Source organism: Argentina silus (assembly GCF_951799395.1).
Source record: "Argentina silus genome assembly, chromosome: 22".
NCBI lineage: Eukaryota > Metazoa > Chordata > Actinopteri > Argentiniformes > Argentinidae > Argentina > Argentina silus.
Window position 1 is genome coordinate 4,132,197 of NC_139676.1, and position 15,702 is coordinate 4,147,898.

A 15,702-nucleotide genomic window follows, 5' to 3' on the forward strand; every position below is an offset into this window, starting at 1 on the left:
ATGTAATTCTTGACATGGGCCACAGCCTGGTTGGTCTTGAAGAAGGAAGCAGGAAACTTTCCTCTCTTCTTGTACTGAGATCAAATAAAGCGTATTACTACAATGCACTGTGTTTTGTTAGTTCTTTCAAGTGTATTCAAGGGAATCTGTAAAGGTGACTTACTTGTGCAGTCACCTGTGAGGAAAATAAAACAAACACAACTTCATTGTGAGCACAGCAGCTTATCAAGCAAAAACAGTTCAAGTTCAAAGCTTCATTGTGTAAGAGCAGATAAGATAAGAGCAGATACATATTAATAAAGGTGTCTATCAGGTAGTCTGAAAATGATTACTTAATCCAAAATCCAAATTTGTCTTACGGCCATTTAGTGTCTGTGGCTCAAATGCAGCAGAAATGCTAAAAAAAAATGATGATGACATTTTTGCATTTTAACTAATTTTAAGAGTGTCATAGCAAAGGGTCTGAATACTTATGTACATGAGTTATTTCTGTATTTCAATTTAAATAAACTTACTGAAATTTCTAAAAATCTGTTTTCTCTTTGTCATTCTGGGGTATTGTGTGTGGAATGATGGCAAATTATTTTAATTTAATCCATTTTAAATTGAGTCTATAACACAACAAAATGTGGAAAAAGTGAAGGGGTCTGAATACTTTCCGAAGGCACTGTACGTGCAGTGGGGTGCAGCGGCGGTGTCCAGGGAGTAAACCTCTACCTACTGTATGCAGGCAATGCCTGCATTGCCCTGGGAATGTTCATAGCGGACCGACATAGACAAAACAGTTCAAGTTCAAAGCTTCATTGTGAGAAAGCAGATAAGAGCAAATACATGTGTATAAAAGTGTTTATGAGCTTATGTGGAAATTATTACTTACTCCAAAATCTAGGTTTGTCAGACCCAATCTAATATATATGTCTGTTTTAGGGCCAAACAGTGACTGTGGCTCAATTGCAGCAGAGAGATCTACAATGTTTGCATGCTGCCAATTAAATTGCATTGGCTTTATGAGCAAGTATTGATAGCAGATAGACAGTAGTCTGCATATGTGTTATAGGCAGTGGTACACTTAGGGCCTTTTAGTATGCCATAAACAAACCTCCAATGGCTCAGTGCAGGTATGAGGGTAAGCCTACTGGATGCCTACATTGCCCTGGGAATGTTATACAATTATCATTATATACCATAATATCATTAGATTATTATGTGAATCATAAACTAAAGATTCTGCAATGAAGGCACCCTCTGGAATGTAATTTTATTAAAAGATTCACTAATGGTCGTTTGTGTTTTGAGAACAGTTGACAACAAGTCTGGCATCTTTTACCCACTGTAGTGACATGATTGGAGGAAACTTGCAGACACCCCCAGTGTAAATAACCCCTATGACAGTTTATGACACCATAACACTGAACACTTGTAACAAAGTCCTCTGAGAAAGCACTCAATTTCGTTTCAGTTTATGGACAAAGAGTGTCTGAAAAATGCTGCCATGAATATTATTTTCTTCATTGGCCAAAATAAATACCGTCGCAAATGCAAATATCTTTGCACTTTCAGGTGATACTGAATATGTGATACTAGATTGCCTTAAAGCATTCTTAACATATTTTGTTTATGTGCATGCTCTACTATTTAGCTACTGCTTTAAACTATTTCCAAGTAGTAAATATATACAAGATATATACAGTACACTTATACAGTACAGTATATATATATATATATATATATATAAGATATTCTATATAAGATATATACAGTACACTATATATATATATATATATATAAGTGTCACCTCATCCCCTATAATTGAGGTAATAATAATTTGAATTCTAACCTTAAAAATGGAGAAGCCGATGTGGATATTCTTGACCATCCGTCTGTTTCTCTTCTCAGGCTTTTGCATCAAAGACACCAGCATGTTGTTTGTGCCTTGTGTCTCAGCGAATTCCCCTTCTAACCCCTCAATCTGAACCCGGTACTGAGGATTTGTCCAGAAACTCTCTGAGAGACAAGACACAGAAAAATCATGGTAGGACATTTTGCCTGTAGCAGATCTGTCTCAGTTGATTTAAGTAATTAATTACAATTCCTGACTTGCAAATAATTCTTCCATTGAAAATAAAAGTCTGTAAACGGTGTTACTTTTCGAGTCGTAACTTAAGCCAGTTGACAAGGAACTGAACTCAACCATGGTCAATTGGAGGTCTGATACTGGTATACAGTACACAACAATGGTGTGCCAAAATAGTACAAATTACTACATCTCCAAATGATTTTCTTACCCACAGATATTCATTTAAATAACTTATACAGTATATCAGTCAAGTCATACATATGATATACCTTAACTATTATAACTATTATTACAATACCGTGATTCAGGCATCCACCAGCAGTGGTTCCTGCAACCCATCTGCCATCATGCATGGAGGACTTCCAATTACAAGAGGAGTTGCCATCCAGAAAATCAGGACTCAGACAGCAGATATCCACATCTGAGAAGTTCTTACAGAAGTCTTCCATAGACATCCTATGAAGACAACCATAGTGTGAATTTTACAGTATTGAAATAATGTACATTACACGTAATACTGGCACATTAATCATTAATTTTCATATACTTTTGTATATATGTTTCATGCATTATGACATGAAGGTATACATGAAATGTGATGATTTGGATTCAGTTCAGTTATAAATTCTCTGCTCTGTGGCATCCTCATGGACCACTATCAGATACTGTACAGCACTATAAACTCTCTTTAAAAACTTCAGAAGCAAACCCCCCCTCCTGTTTCTCCACTGTGCCATCAATAGTGCAGCAACAGGATGTCTGTATACGCCTTTGTTATTTGAAATGTGTCAGTCGTAACAAGATACACGTGTTGCAAGCCTTTTAATAATATTGTGCAAACATTGTTTACCAGAATTCCCCATCATCACGCACGGAAAGACACGTTTGCCGATCGTCAGGACTCACGGTTTGCCACTTGGAGGACCTTATGAAATAAAATAATTTGATTCAGTCAGTGGACTCCTTGGGAAACGAGTTGTAGTGCAACAGAATCTAAGTGGTGAAACCAATATTGTCTGTGCGCTTTTGGATACATGTTTGAATACATGTTTGGTGCTCTTCAGTTTCCCAGGCTCAGTCATAAACAATAATTGACCAAGTAAAAGCTAAAGAATACTATTAATTCTATTAATTGGGATGCTGCCATGTAACTTAATATAAGGTTAAGGTGCTAAACAAACTTTCATAAAGGCATGTTGAAGAGTGTGAGTTCTCATGTTCTTCACTTTCTGTCCCAAAATTGTTTGCTGGCTGGATCATATGATTTGAACTGCAACTGCAGTTATTAAAAATGTAACAGCTTATGACTGTTTAATGGTTTCCTTGGAATAAAAAAAAAAGTTCATGTTTTACATATGAGCATTCTTACATATCACTCCAGTCTCCCTTCCACTCTTCCATGCCCCAGGGGTTCCACACGCGGACCAGATGCACCAGTTTACCTTGGCTCATGATCTGTGGAGTTAACCATAATAACACCAGCTATTATCATCACCAAATTATCCAGAGCAGGAACAGGGTTTAATTTGAGTCATGGCAGAAATTATACTTTCCATATCCCTTCCATATTCCACTCCAGGTAGAATCAAATATTGCAAAAGATAGAGGAATTAGCCCTTTGATAATGGTGGTGGTGGTTGTGGTGGTGGTGGTGGTGGTTGTGGTGGTGGTGGTGGTGGGGGGACTGTGTTAGCCTGGAGCTAAAACCTATCAATTAACTTGGGCGCAGAGTCTTCTTACGTCACAAGGTCACTTCTAATGCCAGCATAGTTCACCAAACCACCTCCACACCTAAACAGATGAACAGCATTAATCTCATACAGTACCTGAAACACTCCTGTTACAGTGTAAGCATGGCCCATCACTAATCCGTTAGGTGCTACTGTGTTGGCAGATGTTTCCTACAGTGGACACAGGCATGGTAACTTTGAGAGTTAACAGACCAAAGAGCTTCAGTCACAAAATAGGACATGGCTGAATATTAACACTACACTACCACTCAGACATCATCTCTTTTGTGTTAACAACGTATTGGTCAAATCCTAAGATAGTAGACATAATTGGAATCTTTTCACAAATATTCAACTGAGATCCAAAGCATGATTTATACAAACATTTGAGTTACTGTATGCATGCTTATCTCCAGTAAGGATTGGGCCCTTAGTGGCTGTATGTCTTTGAAAGCCTCTACAGAGAGCTATGGAACATGTAGATCCTTACCCCTTGAGGGGTACCACACCCCATCAGAGCATTGGATTTGGCAGCCCTAAACATGAGGTCCCACATATCTGGAGGGGCGTCTTTGAGCCGGAAACTCATGTGGACCCCTCCAGTGAAGTCAACCATAGCCTCAGAAAGAGTCCCTGCATTCATGTCAGCATAGGAGCCACACACCCTAACAAAGGAGGATATGATTAGAGTCTGTAATTAAGGAGGCATTACAACTGTTATTTAACCGATAAACGTAGCACCTACTTGGCATAGGCTTTCTCCAGCAGGGCAGGCCAGAACTCATTGGGGGTTTTTGAACTAACAAAAATGAGCCTGCCATCAATCGTTGGTAGCTTGTCGTCAATCAAAACATCCACCCACTTTCCGAACCTCCAGAACTGAAAGACAAGAGGAGACAATGGTTCTTAGAGACTATTGCCTCTGGGCTTTCAAAAAGGTACATCCTTGGAATAAATGTACATTCATACAGCAGCCACTGTTGAATTCAAAAGCCATGATTGAATGGTTCTTTAGAGCACAAACAGCACCCCTGAAAATGATTTCAATGCTTTTTATTCAACATAAATGCATATCATGACAGCTGTTGTGTGTATTTCTGTGAATGATGTGAAGATTATATGCTTGGATTCTTTTACCCTGAAGTGGAATAGTCCAGTGTACTCCCTGTCAAACGTTTGCTCAACAGGAACGACTCGCTCCAGGATGTGCTTTTGAAAAGTCAGTGTCCCAATGGAAGCAAGTAACCAGCAGTTTCCTAAGAACTGTACATGACAAATGTACGTAGAGTACAACACACTGTTTGTAATGACACTAAGGGCATGGTGAGTTGATATGTTGCGTTTAAATGACAAATCAAAACCACCTACCGTTCCTTGACCAAAGTCAAACCTTGAGATTCCATCAACGATGAAAGCGGGATTCTTCACAATTTTCTGTAAGGGAGGGAATGAATAGCTGTCAGCCATATATACTGCATATGTAATGCATGTTGATATCAATTATCAATAATTTTTCTGCCCAGGAAAACTAACAAAATAATTCAAATCCTGTAGAATGTTGTAAAGTGAGCAGGTCTTAAACATACCGCCGGTCTCAACCACACCACTCTAGCCATGTCAGAGGGTGCCAGTATATCAGTGCCAATGGAGTTGTGGTCTGGGGGGAACATGTCATCGATGTATGTGCATCCATTGATGAGACAGTATTGCTTCAGCTGCTGAAAGTCTTGGTTGTGAAATTTCTCTGGGTTTACAAGGCTTCCGAGACCATCTTTCTTGTGACGCAGATCCATGATATTTAGACACACACCAGGGGGAGGCATTGTTGCTCTATGCAAGATCTGTGTGAGCAAAGTGAAAATAAGATACTCAAGAACAATAGATGAAGCTACAAGAAAGTAGATAAGGTGTTTGTCATTTAAAGGGATAGTTCACTCAATTCCCATCACACAAGTATGCTTATTTGAATCATATGTCTGTTTTTGATTCTAGAAAAGTGACTCGATTATGCTACAATACACGTTTGTATTTAAATGATGTGATGTCATCAAAACATACAAATTCACGTTGACACACATTACTCATTATCTATTTTAGTGATTTAAAAAAAGATATACTAATATTAGGCATATTAGGCATAGCAACGCAATTTAAAAGTAACTTTTGTTTTGAGGTCGTATCTTCCAGTTCCAGTTCAGTTTGATTCTATCAATCATTATTTGCTGCGCTGTTGTATAGATTTATACTTTACTTGGTATACCCACCGAAGTCTTACATTTCGCTTTCGCTTATAATGCACATTAGCAATAAACCGACAAATTAGGCTACCAAATACAGTAGTGTGATCATGCAGTGAGCGTGATGCGCAACCTTTTAACAAAACCACATCTTACCCCAGTAAAGTCGTTTGAAATAGTCAGACAATGGATCTTCTGTAAACAATCTCAGTTTACCGTCTTCTTAGAGTGAGAGTGCTGACGTATTGCACTACTGTGAGACAGAATCATTTGGCAAACTCCGGCCCTCTTCAGTCCACATTGACGCCACTGGCTGGGCACTTTCTCTGTAACTGTGTCCTAAAGCAGAAGTTAATGTTTACAGATTGGTCATAAATGCAGCACCGCCTTTAGACAGAAATATGACTTGTGATTTATATCATATGCTGATTAAAGAGTTTTTTATATGACAGTTGAGCCTTGGAGTTAGACTTAGTTATAATATAACCATATTGGCTATGACACTGACTCAATTATTACCAGTTAGAAGAGAGCGATTAAGAATATGCAATAGTGGTGTAGAGATGCGTTTTAATTCATAAACAGGTTGAGGTTAAGATGAGTTTAAAATATGTATACTGTGTACTGTATATCTTCTGTCCCAAATAATCACCGAACACGCAAAAAGAAAAAAGCATAATGATGCCATGAAAATACAGTATCGTCAATGTGCAAAGTTATGCAGAGCAGCTCTAAAGTTGCATCAACTTGAACACAGAACAAACTTACGGGCCACACTAGGAGGATCAGAAGAAGCAGACGCATCTCGGTTAATCTCTTCCAGTCGCTCTGCTTTAGAGAGCTTCACCTTTTGGTGTCATTACGTAGTCACCAATCACCTCACATACGATTATCGCCACAATTCCATTAGGTATTGCATTGTGCAGTTCAGTGGAATTTCTATGCAAAATCTAGTTATTTGTATCAACAAACGTGCAATCCACATGAGGCCTTAAATCTGAGTAATGCCTAACTGTTTTTGAGTATTCTGAGACATCCCAGTTGATATGTCCTTTTAGTGACATGACCAATTCCATAGTCCAAGTGTTACAAGAAAAGCTGAAACTGCCTTTCATTGAATTGTAATTTGCACTGTGGAAGAATTAATATTTTCCTGTCCAGTGGCATGACTGAAAGCTACCATTAAGGTCATTTTTATCAAGGTCATTTTTACATATGAATTGCCATATCTAACTGGCACATTTGATACGATGGTGTGCCACTGTGTTGGTGTGCAACACTATTCATACTTGGCCTCATCTCAAATCGCTTTAATCTTAGGTCAACCAAAAGAGGTGAAAGTGCATAAGAGAAAGCTAGACATAAAAAAACCATACAAAAAACAAACAACAAAGAAATAGGGCACTCCTGCTCCTGGTTCTGCATTTTGTTTTGTACACAACAACCCATTATATCGATTTGTAAAACATCACCATTCAATATAGGAGCTTACCTGACGTATAAGTTGTACCTGTACCTCTTACCTGTATATAAGTTGCCACCTTTGAACGACTGGTCTCACTCATCTAGAAGAAGGAAGATATGAGTGTTAAGAGATATAAAGGACCTCAGCCTCTAGTGCCTCTACTACACATTGACCTGTTATGTCATGCAATTGCAGGGCACAATTGGAGAGAGAAAGCCTCTAATACCTAAGAAGAGAAACACAGCACATGTTAACAAGTGTCCGTCCTTTCCCTCACTGTCCTGTGCTTTAGTCATAACTTCATAGTCGGGGATGGGATAGAGGTCAGGCCAATTTTCCGCAATACTTCCGTACTGTTTGAAGGGGTCTCCGTTCTCTGGGTCATCACCTACGTCATCATAACCTTCCTTGATCTCTACTCTGACGTACTAGCCCGAGGTCCCTCCCACTGCTTTCCCCATCATTCCCTTGACCTTTGTCGTGCAACATGGGATAACACATACAGTACAGCTGCATATCAGCACAACGAGCACAACCACAAGAGGCAATGCAATGTTAGCCAATAATGGGCCTACCCACCCAAACAATCAGTGGAGGAAATCAAGTGGGCTCCAATCCTCATTGTCATTGTGGAATTTGTGACCTACTTCCCGGATTTTATCAGCTACATCATGTATCTGAATTGTTACTAGGACGTATATGCAACACTCAGAGCCCACGACCACACATATTCCACTTTGGGCACCCAGCAGGTAGTCTAATGCCATTCTATTCTACAGTATAGCTGTACCCAATCTTACCTGTTCAGCTGACCAGCTCTCCAGCCCATCAGCAGTCAAATTGCTCAGGGACTCTAGGGCAGCAGGCATGTTTATGCTCCCTCTTGCCAATTTGCCTGCTCCGTAAATTGGGAAAGCTAAAAACAAAAATCTTTCCGCTTTAGTGATTCGCGTTTTTCTCGCTTAGGGTGATGGTGTGGTTGACCCTTAGGTGGAAAACTGGTGGTGTAGCGGACATATGGAGCAAGCCATGCCAGATAACAGGATATATCCCATTTGCTAGGGAGCCATGGATATGCCGTTAAATGCAGAGAGTGAGCCATTTTGGCCCACTAACTGTGCATTGGATGTCAAAACATAAAGGCTGCTTTTGGTGTCATTGTGAATTGTCATTTCAGTGGTGAAATTGGTTGCCGTGGTTATGTCAATGGATCTCTCACAAGAGCTATATATATATATACACACTACCTTTTTGCTGCAAACAAAGCCATCCCAATATCTTTCGGTTTCCCACAACCAACCTGGGAGGGGATGCCAATCTAATAGATTCATTACAGTCTGGCCAGTAGCTGCCATTGAAATTTGTCATGTTCCAGCAGTTACACATTGATTGCCAATTCCACTCCGAGGAGTACTGACCTGTGTTACTATTGTAAGACCACCAGATTTGGTCAAGTCTTGGTTTAAACGGACACCAATAACCCCTATAATCACTTTTATTAAATGGGATTGGCCCCAGTGGGATACCATATTATCTGTTGGATAATGAGATGTGTGTACACACCCAGTGTGTGTACACTCCCTTATAGGAGCCAAAGAGTGGGGATCGCGACGAGGCAGGAGATAGACCAATAGACTGCAGAGCCCTCCTCGCAGGGAACATCCAGGTCGTCGGAACGGATGCACAAAGGGCGGTTCCTCTCCATCTTTGGGCTGCTCTGCAGGTTGTGTTGGAGTCAGAGGTTACTAGCACTTCACTCTTGTTGGAGTGCATCTCCCTGGTCACTCTGGTTAGGTGGGGGTCTTCTCCTCCTGGGTTTGGCTACCCTGGTCCGGTGGGGGCGTCTCCTCCTTATCTGGCTCTAGCTCCAGTGGTGATGCTTTCTTGCAGTGGCTGGCGTGGACCCAGGGGATGCGTTCCACAACTTTCACCACCGAGTTGGTGCAGAGAAGAACCTGGTATGGGCCTCGCCACCTCTCGTCATGCCAGTATTTCCTCCTCAGGTCCTTGATGACCACCCACTGAGGGTGGTATTAACAGTGGGTTTTTTAGCTCTATGCCTAGGTGTTGTGATAATAGTTGGATGCAGTTATTTACAAAATGGCTGCCGTTATCACTAGATATTTTCCTAGGCACTCCCCATCTGGGAATGATTTCTCTTACCAATACTTTAGCTACAGCCGTAGCGTCAGCTTTTCCTGTGGGGAAAACGTCAACCCATTTGGAAAACATGTCAACAATTACCAGACACTACTTTTTCTTTTCACAGGGGTTAGTTCAATGAAATCCATCATGACGTGGTCAAATGGGCCGGCCGGCACTGGATGACTGGATTGAGCTGTCTGTTGTCCCCTGCCAATGTTGTGATGTGCACAGATTAGACATTGTTCACACATTTTTTATGAGTAATTTGAGAATGAGTAAGTGTCCCAATATCTGTTTACAAGGTCTACCATCCTCTCTTTCCCATGTGGTCTTTCCCATGTGACAACATAACCTAGAAACAGTGATATTGGTGAGCATGGTTTTCCTGTGGGGCCAAACCAGGCCCTGTTTGTACAAGTACCTCCTTTGTTCCGCCTCGCTTTCTCCTGTTGAGAAGCATCCTGTTGACATTTGATTAGAACCTCAATTGAGGCTGTGGGTGTTATATCAGCGTGTTTTACAAGCTGTAATACAGGGCCGCCGTTACTTAATACAGCGGCTTTGGCAGCTGCATCCGCTCAGGCGTTCCCCAGCGACACAGTATAGCTTCCTCCTGTATGAGCAGCACACTTGCAGATAGCAATTTGTTTAGGGAGCAAGATAGCATCAAGCAGGTTAGTACTCAAATTGGGCATGCATAATGGATTTACCTGTTGATGTGAGGAAACCCCTATTCTTCCATAGGGTACCAAAATCAGGACATACACCATATGCATACCCGCTATCAGTGTAAATTGTAACTGTTTTGCCTTCAGCTAATACACATGCTCTTGATAGTGCAAACAGTTTGGCTGCTTGTGCTGATAAATGGCCCGGTAGTCTGGCTTAAATTAAATTACGTCATTATCAGAGGCTATTCCGTTTGCTGCTACTGATACATTTGTGACGGGGTGTTTCTGCGCAGATCCATCTACATACAAAGTCACGTCACAGTTTGATATGGGCGTTTCAGTCAGATCTGGGGGAGGAGTCACTTGCTCGCTTATCGGCGCCAGGTGACGTCATGTGATTCACCATCGTCTGGTATGGGCAGAAGGGTTGCAGGGTTAAGGACAGTACAGCGCTTTACTTCCACATTTGGCAGAGATAACAACGTATGGTGGTGATGTAATCATCGAGAAGGGGAGAAATGGCTGGTGCTTTGTTTCAACAAAATTTCACTCACTCACCCTGTGAGGCACCAGTAGTGTTAGAGGTCGATACGCCACAATCCCCTGTGAACAATTAACTGCCATGGATGCTGCTGATACTGCTCTTAAGCATGCTGGTAACCCACTTGCCACTGAGTCTAATTTACTTGAGTAGTATGTGACAGGGCGCATCTTCCCTCCTGGAACATTCCTGTAATAGCAGGATGTCATATACCCACCATTTTCATCAGCTACTAAATAAATGGTTTAGTCATGTCAGGCAGGATGATTTGGGAGTGACTTCAAGTGGTGCAGTATTTTTAATTAGCCCCCCGTCATATTTGTCCTTGGCCCACAACATTTTGGGGAGCCCTGTTAGGCGGGGGTCAGATTGAGCTAAAACAGGCCGACCTAGATGGTGAAGGTTTACTGCATGCTAAATGCACTGGGTGTAGACCTGCAAATGTGCAGGTATAAGGAATCATCTGTGTGCCCGTAGATGGTGACATCGTCCGTCCCTAATTCCCTATCATCAGGTAGCCAATCTCTGATTTTGTTACACTCTCTCACCCGAGGCCCTAGTTGCTCCCACTCACGGCCTGGTGCCTTTCTGAGCGACACGAGGGGCACTGTATGGAACATCAAAGAACTCTTTTCCTTCCTCATTTAACTCCACTACCAGTGCACAGTACTCAGCCCCCACATACATCCTCTCTGTTCTCAATAGATGTCTTTCAGTCCAACTGAAGACCTCGTCCAACTAGGATTTTGCTTGTTCCCCGAACTCTAACCGTGAACCAATTTGGAACTCTCATCCAAATACCTCGGTCCAACCTAGGATTTTTTGACAAATATTGTTGTCTCACCTGGATAACAAATTTGATAGGATCCTAGGTACTGACTATTCTCAGGAACGCCTGTCCTCCCTAGGCATCTGTCTTCTCACCCACGTGTCTCAGTTACGATGTCCACCCCAGGGAGGTATTCAGACTCTGGGATTAGTCTCCAGCCGTCCACGGTTGACCTCAGAAGAGAGAAATTTCAGAAAAGTCAGGTTAAGGATCCCTGACGAGACCCCAAGTTGTCGTTGAAATCTAGGGTTACCACTTCAGTATTTGGTGAGACTCTGCACAAATAGGCACGTACACAATATATGTTCTATTCACTTCTTTTAATGGTTGCAATCATGGCAGTCTGTTTCTAACAAACAGAGAGCCCGAAACAAAGTTACATGCATACATTTATACTTTCAAACCCCCAGGGCGGGTCTTCACATAATTCATATCTGCCTTCCCATTGTTCACGGTTATAGGCCCACTCAGCCAGACATTCGTGGGTCCTGTGAAACTTACACTTTCCCATATGCCTTGGCAACAGCACTTCTGTCTGGCTTTTAACAAATTTCATAAGCAATACTTCTACTTCTCTACTGTTCATAAGCAGTACTTCTACTTCTCTATTCTATTAGTCTACTCAAGTCATAAGCAAAGGGTGATTAAGGTCACAGTTATAGACAAACATTCATATATACATTCAATATTCATATACTTATTGAACCATTACACACCATGGAGAACGTTGCAATTAGGCAGGTCAAAACCGTTTTGACGATTTCTGGGAAATAAAATTTAAACTGCAAAAGCATGATATATTTTGGTATTTGACAATTGCATTACATAAATGTGTTCATTATTAAGCTCCGTCTTTTGATTTGCTTTTTGCGCAAAGCACAGCCGTTGATGCTTGACAACATAGGCTATTGAAAACATCGACAGTTTTCTGCACCAAGTGTAATGATGACATCAATTAACAGGTAAATATACACTATTTAAAACATATTTGGGATATTTTGAATGGTTTAAAAACTTCCGAAACGGCTGTTTTGCTTGGTAGAACTCTCAACTCGTCCCCATTGGGATAGTACCGCTGTGGCCAGAACATTTGACCACGCTGCCATCACATTCTTCAGCGGAGCATCAACACACTCAGCAAGGCTGTTTTAGGGGTTCGCCACGGACGAAGAGATGGTGATGGACATAAGACACTGGTGAAACTGCTGTTATGATGATACCAGCTAAACGCAGCTTAGCCTGGGTACCTGTTAGTGGTCAATAATGCCTGCTGTAATAATTACTATGCTTGACAAGATAATAACGAAAGCAACTGAAGTTATCAAAAGCAGAGATAGATTGGCACCCCCGATTAAAATGCTCTCTCAGATCCTCAGTTCAAAGCGCATTGCCCGCACAGCTGCAAGCGACAACACATGCACACAACAATATCCAACAAAACAAAGATGACAACTTTGAATAGCTAACAAACAGTTACAGTAGCCCTGAATCATGACAGTTTTTTTCCAAGACACCACTCCGTCCGAGTTTACGGCGAGCAAACAGCATGTGCAGTCTGTCACTCAGCCAAATACTTCACACATGCTCCAATGAATGCTAGCAGCTATCTGTTAGCTCAGTAGACAATACAGACTTTTCTGGTAAACGATAATGATGACATGTTATCTTACTTAATAGCGAGAATGGGCAAAGCTAACACACCCATCTACAGAATTCGCAAACCCTGATAGTTTGCCCAAATACCTTCTGAAAATGCTGTTTTGCGCCACTGGATGGCCACTTTCTCCCCGAAAACTGCACTTACTGGGTTTGTTACTGTAGAATGTCAGTCATTTCTTAAAATACATACATCCAGTATCCTCTATTGAACTATGTCCTGCCCCTCGTCAATTTTTATTGGTCCTTTGGTTGTCATAGGTTTAGTACCATCCACAGAAGTACCATAGAACCAAAGCCATAGGTAGAGTAATAGCTTTTAGTACCCAGTGGTAGATCTGGGTGTGGGAGCTGAACCACGCTGCGACCCAGATCCTCCGCTGTCGGAGGTCACACATACTTATATACAAGGAGGGAAGGGGTGTCTTGTGATGTTCTGTGTATGTCTGTGTATGCCCGTTAATACCAATCAATCATCGCTTGAATGCCCCAGCCTATTTGAGTATTGTTGCTGACCATGTGCATCCCTTCATGGCCACAATTTACCCATCTTCTATACATCTTCCCAGTATAGTTAGGAGAGCCTTTCTTGCAGGAGTATATATAGTACTATATGTAGCCTACTGTAGGCTCTAGGACAGATATCACCTTTCTTTGTTTTATTCACAGCAACCCAGAAAGAACATGGTGGTCCCTCTGGTAAGAGGCCATTTACAGTATCTGTAGAAATGTTAATCTTTTCCTTCCACTTTCTCCATATTACACACAATGCGAACATTATGGGATGGAGATGCGGTTATATGATGTCATATCCTGTTCTCTCTCTACCCCTAAATACAACTTGACCTCCCACTCCACCCCATAATTTCTCCTCCCACTCCCCACTTAAAGCCACTTACCCTCCAAAAAACCCCATCCCTCCAGTCACCCCCCTCCATCCTCTCCATCCCCCTTTCATCCACCCTCCCCTGCCAATCCATACACACACACACACACACACACACACACACACACACACACACACACACACACACACACACACACACACACACACACACACACACACACACACCTCTGTTGTGATACCGCAAATCTTCAATAAATATATATTTTTTGGAGTAGTGACATCTACCCTCTTTGTATAGCCATCTTTTTGAGTATTGTCCCACATAATGCTGTCAAAAAAAATGTTTGCAACATTGTTTTATGACATTTCACATGGTTCTTACTTGAACAGGGTGTGCATTGCAATGGCAATGGATATCCACAAGAGGGCAGTGTGACACTGGTATTAACAGAATACTGGTGGCCTCGTCATGATGGTAAAACGTGGCTGTAGAGTTCATCTAAAACAACTCACAACCTTATTAATCCCATATCAACCCCCAGCCCCTCTGGCTTAGTCACTAGATCAGTAGATCTGAGAGGACCGGATAGGCTTCAGCAATATGCCAATCGCTTCACCTTGCCTTATGATAGACTCGTTCGATGTTTCACCATCTGGTTTATATCTATCAGATCCTTTCAGATCTACACACGTGTCTGTGGGTTGAGAGACTGTGGGTTGATCTGGGATTCAGGGCATCTCTCATCTCTTCCAGTCTATACAGTTCATCCCTCCTTCCCTCTCTCCTGCCAATCACTCATCTCGTCCAGTCAAGGTTAAGGGTGGGCCTGGCTTAGAAAGAGTTCAATAAACTAGGAAGGCAGACAGTGCTCTCTTAGCATACAAAGCAGGTCAAAGAGAGGTGGTGATAAAATGATAGGGAGGGAAAGAAAGAGATGGGGGCGGGGGGGGGGGGGGGGGGGCAGATGGAAAGGGCGTGAAGGAGGGACAGAGATGGAGAGAGAGACAATCGCGTTCTTGGTTCACAATTCACATGGGGTTTATATTGCTGTTACAATCTCAACCTAAAAATACTTCAGTCATTGCCTCTCTGAGACTTAAGTGACATGTATATGATCCAGGCCAAATGTTTGATCTTCTGAACAGCAAAACACAATCAAAGACATACTGAAAGGAAAGTGTCAAGACGCTTACAAAGTGATGGGTTCATTCTGCACAGAAGTGGGCCGTAAAGACGCCACCGGGACGAATGGCTAAAGCTACGTCCCACGATTACGACCAAAGTTGCTACGACTGTCTGGTCCAAACCCCCGAGCCAAGGTTGGCAGGCCAGTTTACAGTGGAGCTGTATACTCAACCAGCCATGGTTTATTGGGCGGGCTTGCCAGATGTCCCCTCCTATTTAACTTGAGATTTGTGGAGACATTCGCTGATATCCCTCTCTGTCTATTTCATTGGGTTTGTCTGAAAAGAAAGATACGACTAGACACGAAAAACTCAGAGT

The 15,702-nt window shown here is 41.8% G+C and overlaps 2 protein-coding genes across 2 annotated transcripts in view; one reads left to right on the forward strand and one right to left on the reverse strand.

Annotated features, from left to right (window-relative positions):
* The window catches only part of syngr1b (synaptogyrin 1b), a gene marked incomplete at both ends in the record, with an annotated part of 181,636 nt that overhangs the window by 127,357 nt on the left and 38,577 nt on the right, over positions 1-15,702 (forward strand). The gene's annotated exons all lie outside the window — the stretch shown is intronic.
* LOC310821964 (calpain-1 catalytic subunit-like) lies at positions 137-5,600 on the reverse strand (the record flags this gene model as incomplete). Its single annotated transcript, XM_083694254.1, has 11 exons — positions 137-175; positions 1,838-2,004; positions 2,376-2,533; positions 2,928-3,002; positions 3,447-3,532; positions 3,904-3,978; positions 4,298-4,472; positions 4,553-4,686; positions 4,945-5,070; positions 5,176-5,241; positions 5,394-5,600. 11 exons carry the CDS (start codon positions 5,598-5,600, stop codon positions 137-139), a joined length of 1,308 nt encoding a protein of 435 aa, XP_083550380.1.